General features: G+C 37.5%; 1 protein-coding gene across 1 annotated transcript; it reads right to left on the bottom strand.

Annotated features, from left to right (window-relative positions):
* Nucleotides 1-12283: 12283 nt before the first annotated feature.
* LOC145070467 (Major facilitator superfamily protein) lies at nt 12284-14342 on the bottom strand. The gene is made up of 2 exons (XM_079017404.1): nt 13873-14342; nt 12284-13771 (listed from the first exon to the last, which is right to left on the bottom strand). Exons 1-2 carry the CDS (start codon nt 14252-14254, stop codon nt 12396-12398), a joined length of 1758 nt encoding a protein of 585 aa, XP_078873530.1. The 5' UTR covers nt 14255-14342; the 3' UTR covers nt 12284-12395.
* Nucleotides 14343-14810: the final 468 nt, after the last annotated feature.

The following is a 14810-nucleotide window of genomic DNA, read 5'->3' as shown; positions in this document are numbered from 1 at the left end:
TTCAGAGCACACCTCACCCTCTGATCAGCAGGGCATGAAAACGTGAAGAAACACCCCTCCACGTCCGACAAGCATCTCATAGCAACAATCGGGTCCTGAACCCCATCGAAGGTAGGAGGCTTCGTATTATCGAAGTCCCGATACTGAAAACCCCGACCAGCTCCTCCCCCTGCCGCTGCTACAACCGCTGTAGCCGCCGCGGCAGCCGTCTCTGTGAGAGCCGCATAGCGCTCATCAAAATACTCAACCATGGCGGTCTTGATCGACCCAAACAGTTCCGGCAACTCAGCCCGGAACAACGCAGCAACCTCATCATGCAGGATCCCACGAATCCTAGCATCCAACTCGCACGTGCTCATCTGACCAATAACCTCGGGCGGTACTGACCCGCCCTGACCTCCCTCTCCTGCTCCCGATCCTGACCCGGATCCGCTCCCAGCATGCCTCGTAACCACCATACTGAAAAACACCACAAGATCTTAGATACTTCCCACAAACTCAGGAACCAACTCCCAACCCAACCCTAGAGGTCATGGTTTCTTTGATACGTGTATGGGTTCTGTGCTTTCAGTAGTAAGGGCCCATACTACCTTCCACACCTACCCATATTTGTATCAAGTATACCACAACACCCTAATAAAAATACATAACAAGCGCTCAACCCTCACTCCTAGAGGAACACCGGAAATCTCCCACAGAGGAACCCTAGGCTAGCAGGCATCATAAATCAGGCAACATTATCATGAAATCCTGAAGATCTCTAGCCTAGTACTAGCATGCTGTTCTATCAAAGCTCAAAAACAAATATCATGTATGGTATTTTGGGGTTACTTACTGGCTCCGACTGATCGTACCTCCGCGTCCTCCTTTACTCATTTTGAAAACCATTTTAAATTCTCTTTTAAAAACTCTCCCTGATTTGAGACTGGATTCACACGAATGTTCCTCCAATTCACTCAAACCAAGGCTCTGATACCAACTTGTACTGACCATAAAATTTCCAACCAATTTAAACATTTCAAAAACAACCCCGTTTCATTAATTTATTACAAAAAAGTTTCCAATACAATTATCATCAGAGGCTTCCTAGAATCACATCATACAACAAAATCATGAGGAACGGTACGATCACGCCTTTGCCCCTCCACGGTCTCCTGAAGAACCTGAAAAACATTAAACCACAACTGTAAGCCCGAAAGCTTAGTGAGATACCCCCAAAATACCAACCACATATACCATACACGCACAACATGCCATAACATAACATAACACAGAACAGCCATGCACTTCGGGTCTACTGTGTGACTGGTCCGCCGCATCGGCCTTCAGTCCACCTGGTCCACCCTCCGAGTCTAGCCATATACATTGAGTCTACAGTGTGATTGGTCCGCCCGCACCGGACCTTCAATCCACCTGGTCCACTCTCTGAGTCTACAGTGTGACTGGTCCGCCCGCACTGGGCCTTCAGTCGCCCTGGTCCACTCACCGAGCCTCGGCACGTCTGGTTCGCCCTCTCAGGGCCTACAGCCTATCCGGACCGCTCGTTGAGCCTTTGGGACAACCGGTCCGCCCTGGGTATGTTGGCCTACAGCACAAAGCAGGACCCGCCTCAACCCAACCCCAGTCCAACAACCATGTGCACATAAACATTCAAACATATAACAATTCGCATCCAATCAAACCGATCTAGCAAATCACATAGCATAACCTCATCCTAACCAGGATACCGACCTAACTGGTCACTAGCATAGCATCATCCTATATACCAAGATTCCGACCTTAACCAGGTCTCTAACACATACCATCTTAACTACCAGGATGCAAACATAGCAAGGCAATAACATAACAACGATACCCGATCACAATCCGAAAAAGGGCCAGCCTTGGTGCCGTAGACCCTGTCGATATAGTGAGGATAACTCACCTCGCAACTGCCGAACTCTGAACTGAAAAAGCAGATTCCCGAATCACCGCCTCACCAAAAATCCAGAACTATCCGAAATAGCAAAATAACCATTAGACCAAACACAATATCCTTCCAAGGGTAAATTGACCAATTTACCCTTAACTCAATCCGGTCCATGACTAAGGCCCACAATCAAAATATGAAAGGCCCATCACTAGATAAGCTCTCAAGCCCACTAATGGCCCAAAGACCAAAAGTTCGAAGCAAAGCCCAATATTGGTCCAATTTACTAAATTGGGCCCACCTCACCAAATGGGCCTAGATCCAAGGTCCATAATAATTAGTGAGTCCATAATACTCCCTCCATAATGTCCAATCACGGCCCAAGATCTAGTAGCCCAAAAACAACCCAATCTCCTAAGGCTCAAAATGAAAACCCAACAGAGGGAGTATGCTGGGCGTACAACGATGCTCGTGAAACGGAGTCGGGACACAGACCCACTACGCTGGGTGTACTCTCAGTTATGCTGGGCGTAACTCCGCTGAACTACAACCTCTCATAATATCTTAATGGCTTTAGCTCTTAAGTCCAAACTTCAGATCCATAGACCAAATATGCCTAGGATTCATAAAGTCTCAAACTTTATTACTTGGGACGTCCATAAAGCTCTTAATCCAAGGTCTTAATCCATTAAGACCTATCTATAACACATGTGAGACAACCAAAGCCCTTGGGACCCCATTTTTCTTACTCAAGACCTCTCTTAAAGTCTAAAAGGACAGCTAATCTCAACCAACTCGAAATATGCATCAAGATGAGGGTTTTTGGGACAAGAATGATGTCAAAACTTCACCACACATAGATCTACATAAAATGATTGTCAAGCTAGAGACTTTTTACCTCAAAAGAGCCTCAGAATATGATGTCTTTCCAGATCTACAAGCTCCAGCCACACAACTCCTTCTTTGACAACTTCCTCTTTCTTCTTCAAGACTCTCTCTTGCCAAAACAAGCTTTCCAAGGCCAAAAACACCCAACAATGGAGGTGGGATGGCTATCTAGGGTTTCTGAGGTTAAGAGAGTGCTTATGGAGGCTAGGGTAAGAACCATTATGTTCCTTATATAATGGCTGACCCTAAATTTAGGGTTTCTGGATGATAGACGTACGTTGGGCGTACATCCAGTATGCTGGGCGTACGTCAAGAGACCTCCGTGTTCCTTTCCTCCACTACGTTGGGTGTACGTCCAGCTTACGCTGGGCGTACCCAGCCAACCACAAGCGCGCATGCAAGGGACCCCTTTGCTAAATTTTTCCCCCCTAAGGGACCATTGCTTCCCACATCCTTAATTTACAACCTCTCCTCCATCATAAGCCGTTCTTGCCAAACTCTATATCCACATCAAGGACCGAAACGCCCTTACTCTTGCTCTCGGGAACCCAAAATTAGATATTTCAAGAACGGGGCGTTACAGAGAAAGGGCAACAAGCTCTGATGTGGCCCTCCTGGATGCAATGGAAGCAAACTCACGTACTCCACCTGTAATCTCTATGAAAATGACCTTCCTTGCCACACCTGAGATATAGAAAAGAGAGACACCCCCATCATGAAAATTTCCACATTTGCCAAACTCGGATCTCCTTTTCTCAGCTGACCCTGAACCCGGGTCGGCGAACTTGAACCGCTTGGCCGTCGATTGATACTATCCTAAAACTGTCCCTTCCTCCTTCTGTTGAATCTCCAACTTATTCTCCCTCCTCCCGTCGCTTGACTACAACTCGATCAAGTTCTGGTACTGTTGAGTAGATACAAACTCTCGAATCTTCTTCTTTATCATACTCAAGTATCGTAACATTTGCACCTGCTCTAAAGTGGCATACTCTGTGCAGAATAGAGTTCTCTCCATAAACATCCTGGTGATCTCCGTTATAGACTCTGTCATCTATTTGAGCGATAGGTACTCTTGTGCTAGTCGATCTTGCTCCACCAGAGGAGCATACTCAACGCATATCATATCCAAAAATTGCTTCCAAGTCACTACGACTCGCTCTGCATGAAAAAGCCCAGAGTCACAAACTCCCACCAATCTTTTGCATCCCAACAAAGAAGATTAACCGCAAACTTCACCTTTTGGTTCTCGAGACACATATATGTGAAGAAGCATCCATCCACATTAGAAATACATCTCAAAATGATAATTGGGTCCCTGTCGCCTCTGAACTCTAGAGGAATCGTAGAACTGAACTCTCGGTACTACGTCACCCTTTATCTCTGAGATCCTGCAATGGCGATAACTGTTGTGGCTATAGAAACGGGTACCTGCATGAAGACAACATATCATCGATCAAACTCCTCGATCAACGCAGTCTTGACTGACCCAAACAACTCCGAAATCACCTCCCTGATCGCCAAGGCCACTTCGGCGACAATGATACCACAAATCTCCTCCTTCTCCAGACCCACTCTCACAGTGCCACCAACACCTGATCCTGAACCTCCAGTAGCCGTCATATTGAAAATATACCACAGAAAGATCAGACATCAAAACACAGTGCTCAGCACACCAGGCCACCCTCTTATTAGTTCCTTAGTAGCCTCGAGGTTCCTCCTAAATCTCATACATATCATGTTCTTTTAGTAGTACGGGCCTATACTACCTTCCACACCTATCCGTAGTCAATTTAAAATTCATCCCAAGGTCCTAAGTCACTTCACTAGTCCACTCCTAGGTGCTGACACCTACTTCTCCTACGAGTTACAACTAACTTCCTAGGCACTCTTCCTAGGATTATCTTCACTTTCGCACCACTTGTTGCTTTCGTGCATGCTTGTTGTTCACAATACGAGGTCAGATAGACTATAGAATAATCGACTCTTCCCTAAGTCCACAACCAAAAAAGGAACAAGAAATAAGGCTAAGTCGATCATTCTAAGGCTATTTAATCCTGACCATATACACCTATACAACATACACGTAACAATCACACAATTAAATAACATATAGTAACCAATTCCTTATATCATAAGGCATCATCAAAATCAGGCACTTCCATCCAATAGTCCCTATGAGAACCTTAGATTATCCACTAGCATGCTTTTCTAACAATTCATATAATAACAAGTTCAAATTCAACACAAATAACAAGTATGGGTATTTTGGGAACCACTCTCCTATTCGGGCTCTGGCTGACTGTATACACCGTATCTTCCTGTAAAACCAAAGTTAAGTCAACGCCCATGTTCTCGATCCTAAGCCAACAATCAAACAAGAAAAAGACAAGAGATCGAGCACATGTCCCTAACCCAACCATTTTATTATAAATTCTTTTTGAAAATGTATTGTAAAAATTCTCGGATCCTAGTTTATGTCTGGATTCACACAAGTGTTCCACATATTCGCTCAAACTAGGGCTCTGACACCAACTTGTAACGTCCCATTTTCACAACCAAAAATTTTCATTTTTATTAAGGTAAATCTTCCCAATTATAAATCCATTTTTAAGAACACCATTTATTCCCAATTACATTTATCTAAAATCAGAGTAATATAAATAACTCAAAACCTCAATGTTGCTGATGCATGTGTATAGTCCCGCCTTCGCCTTCCCACGAACACTGATAGAACCTTAAACATAAACAACTGGATAAGCACAAAGCGTAGAGAGTTTACCCAAAATACCCCACACAACAAACATACTAACATTCATATCGGGTCTACAATCATCGGATTGGATTACCCTGGCCTAATCAGTCATCAGAATGGAATGCCAACATACAACGGGTCCAATCAGTCATTAGACTGGAATACCCTGGGTTTGTTGGCCTTCCTCCTTAATCCCACCACTCTTCCCGAGCCTCCGTGCCTATAGCTTACAACCAACCTGCACCCGGTATCTTGGCCTACAACACACAACAAGAATGCCTAAACCTCATCAATTACCATATGTCGATGTATAAACAATCTAGGATCAAGTAGGCACATAATACAAGCAATTATCAATTATACAGCTCACTACCACCTACTAGATCTCTCATAGTACACTACTCTGCTACCAGCTAACCTCCATGAAATGCGTAACCATAAGTAACCAGAGGTGAGATAGCCACCCGGACAGATGTTCCAACTCTAGAGCCACAACCAAACAAGGAATAGGCAAGAAAGCCTAGATCAAGAGTTCTCGGGCTATCTTACATGACTACATACAACCCCTAGGGTAGCGTACTGGTACTCTAAACAACATACTACTACTACTATTGTATCCTACCATATTATATATATATATATATACATACACACACACACATATATATATATATATATATATATATATATATATATATATAGCATATCACTACAATATAGCAACATCCTATACACAAGGATCCATAACCAACTCTGCAAAGAACGCATAACCATATGAATTCAGAGGTGAGATAGACACCCGGATAGATGATCCTACTCTAGAGCCACAACTAAATAAGGAACATGCAAGAAAGCCTAGATCAAGTGTCATCAGTCTATCCTATGTGGCTATATACATCCCCTAGGGCATCCTTCTAGTAAATGATAACCAAAACTAGTGGGCCAACATTGGTGCCCTCAACTCACGAGTATAGTGAGGAAAACTCACATTAATCGAAGAACCTGAAAACACTACGACACGCTCCCTTTATGCACTACTTGCTCTTGTGCGCCTCTAACACCAAAAATTGGAAGAATCTTAATCAACCGCCCAAATTCTTCAAGTTTGACCCAAAGTCAAGCTGCTCAAAATCTCAATGGTCAACGATCAACGAAAGACAACGGTCAACAGCCCCTCACAATGTGACCATCTATGGCTCGCGTCATGAGCCACTACAAGACAAAATAGTCGAGTCTCATAATCTTCACAATGTGATAGGCATATCTTCACGTTGTGTGATCAGTTTGAATGTCGTTTTGATCCATAAACTTCTTAATCCATTAAGCCACTAGTCCATCTTTTCCAGGACGCTTCCTAACACTCAAAGGATCATAAAAATTGATGTATTAAGGTCTTGTATGTCCAATACAAGACTTGAGCTCAAACTAGGGCATTCATGAAGTAAAGTAGATCAAATCTCAAGCATGAACTCAAACGTCATCCAAACTTCAGATCTATAACATATAATCATCAAGGGACCTTAAAGACCCATAAAGTTGCTAACTTTATGGAGTCCCAACACTCTAACTCTTATAGCCATGGATAAACATGCATGAAACCTTTGATCTAGCAACAAGGAAACAAAAAGCTTGAATCTTGGTTACTCACACTGGTTCAAAGGTGTTGCTAGAGGTTGCAAATGGAATTTCCATGTTGGTTCTACGTTTCAGTGTTGATTTCTTCTTCTTCAAACCATCAAAACTCCACCAACAGCTCAAGAATCACAAGGAGAGGCTAGGGTTCAGGTTTTACTGAGCTTAGGGACGAAGGAGGCTTTTTAGGAACCCTAAAATGAAGTTAATGGGGTTTAAATACGAAGGAAACCCTAAAAGACCATGGGCTTAGGCTGCAGCGCATCTCACGCCATGAGGTCCTATTGCTCACGTCGTGAGCTCTTCACAATTTAACATTTTCATTTAATTACTCCTCACGTCATGACCCCTTTATGGTCATGTCGTGAACCTTGGTTTTATCCAAAAACCATGTCTTTGATTCCTTGAAGCCCTAAATCGATCTAAATGGGAAATCGGGTGTTACATACTTAAATGTGTGCGCCCCACTAAAAAGGGTTACGCTAAGCGTGTGGACCATTTTGCAACAAATTCAATATTTAGGGTCAAAATGGAAAAGGTCTGACAACCGGGTGTTCTAGAATGATGGCAGAATGGGTATTTAATAGATAAAAGTTTGAGTTGGAAAACAAAAGATGAGGTTAATATAAGGACATGTAAAACTATTTTTCATTATAGAGTATTGAGTATTGATATTGATAGATGTACACAAATTGATTATAAAATTATAAGAAATGTGTATTGAAGTATCTTTAAATATTATTAAAAGAGAACCTTTAATTCATCAATGAAGCAATCAGAGCCCTTGATTATGTTTTAATCATATGTTTTCCACCCTTAGATCAAATTGCTGACATCATTTTCTACAAATAAAATTCAAATATAATTACATTTAATTATAACATCTATAATAATTATAGAATCTTTAAATTCGGTAATTATTTTATCAATCGAAACATATCATTTTATTTATATACATGATATTAGTTTCTCTAATTAATATTGCTCCTAATTTAACTACCTTATTTATAGCTTTTGATTTCAAAATTCAAACCCGTTTATATTTTATTTTTATTTTTTTAAAAAAAACTTATTAACCAAGCATATCAATAATTAAGTTATTAACCTATAAAATCTAATCTAATCCCACTAAATCAACAAAATATTTAAGAGTGACAATTAAAATCAATATTATTCATAATTTATCTCCCTATATATATCTCACATAAAATGAATCAATTTGAGATAATTGTTTGAATTTTAAAACTGATTAAATAAGAAAATCAATTAACTTGAAGTTTTGAATTAATATAGCTGACATCTTTTTTTTTCAGATGAATAGCTGAAAATCTCAAAGATGACATCTTAGGATCCCAAAATTTTTAAAAGATAATGATTTCCTTATTAAAAAACACTTTATATATACGATTACATTGAAATGGTTATTCTTACGATTTTGGATTAAGTCCTATGATTTACAGTGTTCTTTTTGAACAATCTTCTTCTCCAATTCTTTTTTCCTAGCTCTTACTTTACTTTGTTCTCCTTATTCTTCTTCAGTTTCTTGCATTTACTATGTTCTTATTATTTGTTATTACTATGTTCTTGTTGAGAGGTCATGAAAAAAATTAATCAATCTACTTTAAACATATTAGTTTTATTCATTTAGTTATAGAAACAAAATCATACCCTTTATATCGATTTTTTAATGTGTTGACCTATGTTTGTCAAGAAAAAGCCATAAAAGTCATTTTAATGCATGATGAGAAAGCTAGTGACACACACCTAAAGCAGGATAAAGAAGTTTTTTTATTGTTACACCTTAACTTGCATGAACAAAGACGTATCTTTTGTTCCAAGGTTTTCAATAACTTTTTTATACATATTATTATAATCTTCGATTAAAATTTTCTAATTTTGTATCATTGAATTTGTTCATATCAATGGTTTTAGTTTCAAAATCACCATTATAGTATAAGACTTTACCGGTGTGGTGTCACTTACGTTATTTGATCGTGACGCAAAGAAAATTCTGGGAAAAAACACACAATAGGTGCTTCAAAAGTTTAATGAGGTTATCGATATTAACTTCATTTACATAAAACTAATTTTTACTTTTTGTTTGACTATTTTTATAACCGTTAATTTTTTCATTTTTAGGAGGGTAATATGAAGATTTATTCCTCTGCTTTGAAATTACTTTTGGATAAAAAGTTGGTGTTCAAAATTCAAAATTCGCATTATAATTTGAAGAACAATGTTGATGGTTATGAATCTCAAACTTCAATGTTGATAATAAAATCACTGTTGAATTGGAAAAAAAAATTAACATCGAACAAGTAACATTATTTTACGAAACATACTACAAACACTACACTTATTAGATTCGTTTTTTATATGTTAGTTGATCAACTAACATATTTATATGTACTACAAATATAGGAGCCGTAATCTGATTCGTTTAACATTTTATCGGCGAAATTCGGATGTCAAGACACATTAAATTTAAAGGTTTTAAATACCATATAACTAAATCTAATATTTTAAATACTTTAAAATATTATTAACTTTTAGATTGACATATGAATTTATTTTTTATATTTAGGATGCAGTTTCGTTTATTGGTGAAAACGTCACATCCGCTTCGAATCTTGATAAAAGTATTGTAACAAGTCCACTAACTAAGTGGACATCCTTTAAAAAAGTGTTAAGACATGAAGAATTAAAACACAACTTGGAAGATGTTGACGATTTTGATAATCTGGAAACAATGTCCTCAACCAAACGATCATTAACATCAATGACAGATCGTACTTCTGGAGAAGGCAAACCAAAACTGTTAATTCCAAAGAAAAAAAATAATATATGATTTTCATGATTTTATATGAGTAGTTGGATGATTTGAGTACGGTTGATTTCATATTATGCTTAGATACTATTTGGTATTTGGGTTTGGTTTTTGATTACTTTGTTTCATACTATTCGTTTTTTTGATTAGAATTTTGATCATTTAAATACATTTTGGGTTTTATGAATTGTTGAATTATTCATCTATTTGTCTCTTCGGTTTAAACTCATATGAATTTAGAATTTTAATAATTTTTTACTCTATTATTCTGTTTGAATGTGAATTTGTCAGTATTGTTACAATGTTATTTATTACAACTTCAATATAAATATTAGCAAACTACAACTTTTTATGAAATTATAAACTTTTATAAATCTTTTAACCGTTCTAAAACAATTATTTATAGTTCATTGTGAACTTATTGATAAATTTATTAGTAAATATTTACCATTGAATTTGAGCAATCGTTAAATTTGTCCATTTTCTATTGTTAAATCAAGTATAAATGAATTTGAGCAATCGTTTAAATTTCATATTCTATAATGTAATTTATACACTAATTAATCAAATAATAGTACATATCCAAGTTGTCGGGTACCTCCAAGACAATAAGCAAACATGTAAATTATATGCAATTTCACAATATTGTAATTTTTTTATTGAATTTAAATGAACAATTACTTCTTTCACTTGATTTAGATTCTTGATTACTCATATAAAGTTTTAATAAAATAAAATTTTGATAAATTGAAAAAATTGTTCAGCTAAACCTTAAAATTTTGAAATTTGTTGGAAATTTTGTTATGCTTCTTTTTGTGTTGTCATGTTTGCTGATTTGACTATGTAGGATTCATTTGAAGTTCTATTTCTCTATAAGAATGTTAATGCTCACATCCAAGTGGAAACAGTCACAACTAGTAAGCATTCTAAATGATTTTTTCAATTACATTAATCAAAATTGTTATTTTAAATGGTGCGTTCTCATGGATGCCACACTGATTGTCACTATATAGACCTTCTAACGGTCTATAGAAGAATCTTAGCAGCTTTATGAAGAATTTTGTTGTGTTTTCAATGAAGTATCACTCTGTCAACATTCTTCTCTATAGTTATTTCTCTTATTTTTGATATAGATGTGTGTCACAATAATACGACAGAAAGAGGTTAGTGACCATTAAAGATGAAAAGGTAATATATCATTTAAGAATAATATATAAAGTGTAAATTGTAGATTTATGATATTTATTTCAATGAAAATTTTGATTTTGACAAGTTTGATCTAAATTTTTTAATTGAAGCAGATAGGAAAGATATGTGCTAACGATTTTGAATTTACATTGCCCTATAGAAACCAACCGTAGCCTCGCAGACCATTCCCTCATATCTTAGTAGGTCTTAACATTTCCCAAAATTCAGCTACAGGAAGTCATTGATGCACTTCTTGAATCAATCCTCTAAACCGAAATTCATTTGTTAGTTGGATGTAGTGCCCAAAATACAAGATTTGTGAAAGTTCATTATTATTTATTAGTGTTAACCTTTAGCAAATTATGAAACTAATATTATATTTTTGTTCATAACATGTTTCTTTTTGTAATAATTTATTTGATCGTAAGATATATATATATATATATATATATATATATATATATATATATATATATATATATATATATATATGTGTGTGTGTGTGTGTGTGTGTGTGTGAGATTGGGTGTAGCCTGAAAAATTATATTTTAATTTTTATAAGGAAAAAATACTTTGAAATCGATCAAATTACAATATCTGAATTTGCTGTTTATGGTTATGACAATTCACTTTATTTGTAATGTTTATTGAATTTCTTTGAAGAATTTAATGTTGCTGGTACATGTAACAACTTAGTGTTGTTTTTGGTTTTACAGAGCTGATATGAAAAGAGTCATATGAGCCTCAATGAAGGTTGATACACCGAATAAAGTCAATTCATAAAACTACTATACAACATATTTTAATCAAGAAGTCAGTATGTTGTAATAAAACAAAGATCACATAGATCATTTATGTTAAAAATTACTATATTAAAAAACCAAATTGCTCTAATATAAATATTAAATATTTTTATCTAATAAGTTTGGTTAAAAAAAGTCTAAATATGAATCTAACATTTTGTTATTAAAATTCAACCTAAAACAAAGTCACTTATTAATGTGATATGTATTTAATTTATGTTTCCCGCGTTTAACGCGAGTCATAATCTAGTTTATTAAGAAAACAAACAATTTGCTTAGCGTGATTCATCGTAATTGCGCTTTTTCGTCGAATGGTTTAAAATAACATTCTTTAATGGTGTATTACTACACATGTGTATCACTACGTAGACAAAGTTACATACATGTCAAACATGATCATTTTCCCAGAGTTCCACCTCCTCCGGCCACCGCCATCTCCGTCTCCGCCCTCGCAGCCTCCTCTCTGAACTTCTTATAAATATCACTGGCATAAAATTTTCTAGTCCTAGCCACCAAAATAAGCGAAATAAATGCACCAAACACAGTAGCCCCAGTTACAATCAGAAACGCCGTCTTAAAACACTCAACCCCAACACAAGTCAGATCCTCACCCTGCTTTCTGATCATCCCCAAGGCTTTCATCTGCCTCTCCGCCTCCCTGTCATACAAGTTTCCGGCTACCTTTACGTTCAGCAAATACGATCCGATTGGACTCGCCACTGATCCGAAATTGTACAATGTTGAGTAGTATTTCAGTCCAAAAATCTCTGATATGATCGCAAAAAGCAACGGCCACTGTGCTCCAAAGCAAAATCCAATTATCACTGACGCAAAATACAGTGAATTTGGGACCCCGAATGCGATTAGAAGGTGGCCAACACAAGATAAGACTAGGGTAAGTGTTAGCATCAAAGGCCGGGGGAAGTTGTACTTTTTTAGAAGGATTTCGGATGCAAATCCGGCGACTACTCTACCAAGGTAATTCCATATGCTTACGAGTGAAACGAAGGTGCTAATGCTTCGAGTTGGGTAGTGGAGAGATTCCCCGATTTGTCCTAAGTTGTCGATGGCAGTTAAAGTGCCACCAACACCACAAATCGTCGCTAAAAATAGGATCAACATGTCAATGGAGAAGAGTGCTTGGAGAATCGTGTAGTCCTCTCCTCTGTCCGGTGGCCGGAATACATTCTGGAAGCATGTTGTTTCTTCTTTTTGCTTCTGAGGCGGCGGTGGCGGTGGTGGTAGTACGATGGTGGTAGATGGTGGAATATGATCTGTAACGACTTTTATTGGAGACGGATCATTTAACGATGCTCTCTTGTTTCTCCAGGTCTTATATTCTTCTCTTATAACAACCGCCAGTGGCAGAAAGAGGAGGAAAACAACCACCGTGGCGCTACCATAATAATCTGACCGAGGAAATTGGACGCGGTTTTCCACTATAATGATTATCATTAAGAATCCGGCGAGGCCAAGAGATATGTATAGAAGATCGTAGAAAACTTTGATCTCGTCGGATTGTCGAACCACCTTCATGATTCGGATTGTACGTACAAATACAACAGAAATAACAGCCGGGAGCCATGCTATGAGCAAAATGAGAGATCTTTTGTCATCACCTGCATAGATAGCATCGTAAATCTGAGTGATAATGGCTCCACTGAGGCCGACGTATCCCTTGAGAAGCCCAAGCACCACCCCTCGGCTCTCCGGGAAGTTTTTTACACATGTTACTAATGCTCCGGTGTTGGCAAACGATTGTGAATTCGCACCTACATGAAAAATATCAAGTTAATATCGATTTATATATCAATAATACAAAAAAGAAAGACTTTTTTGTGATTTGAATCATAATTAAGAAACTAAATCTCACCTATACAAATATACAAACACATTTGCCAAACAGTTGGTTTGGAAATTCTTTGGGTGACACCTAACCAAATCATGAAATACCCAAAAAAGTTGAGTAGTGATCCGACGGCAAGGACAAACCATGTCGGTGTAACCTCAGCAATAAGGCCGGCAAGTACGCCGACGTTGGCTCCGAGGTCTTTGAAGAAGGAGAGCAGGTTGAGGGTGCTTTGGTCGTATCCTAAGGATTGTTTGATCTCTTTGGAGTAGAGACCGAACATGTAGGTGGCGCCGGCGGCGGACATGATGAGGAAGGAAGCAAACACCATAAACCACCGGCTGTTTAGGATTTGGAGAGTGAAGCTGACCATTTCTGGCCGGCCGCCGATCTTGGCCGTCGCCATCTCTAGAGACTACTTAGGTAAGATTCTGTTGCTCTAGTTGTGGTGTATTTGTGAGCTCGAAAACAAAACGTGGGGACATTATATAGAAAATGGAGACGGAGAGAGTTGACTATAAAGATTTCTATATGAGGTATTATCATCTGAAAATGTGAAAATAGACCTGTATTTAAGGAATTTTTTTATCTTTGAACGGATTGATATTTAAATTATAGATATTTTCAAATTTTAATATATTAGTTTAGTCGACTAATATTTATAAAAGATTAAATTTCAGAAATGGTCCTTATTGTTTGTCAAATATTGCAATTTTAGTCGGTTTTTAATTTATATCAGTTTGGTCCCTTTTGCTCAACCCGACAGCGAATCTTAATTTTTCTGACAATGAATCTTAGTCTTTCCGGCAGTAAAATAGATTCTAACAACACAAACACAATGCTCACAAAAATAAAGTTGGCAATATGAGTCTACTGGTAATTAATGACATTGTACTTATGCAAATAGCAACTTATTCATCACATAAGATTAAAATAAAAGCTAGTTTGATGTCGTCATGAGC

Source organism: Lactuca serriola, chromosome 8 (assembly GCF_051521515.1).
Source record: "Lactuca serriola cultivar US96UC23 chromosome 8, Lser_US96UC23_V15, whole genome shotgun sequence".
Taxonomy (NCBI): domain Eukaryota; kingdom Viridiplantae; phylum Streptophyta; class Magnoliopsida; order Asterales; family Asteraceae; genus Lactuca; species Lactuca serriola.
The sequence above is the reverse complement of the archived record's forward strand: the minus strand, read 5'-3'. Positions and strand labels throughout refer to the sequence as shown.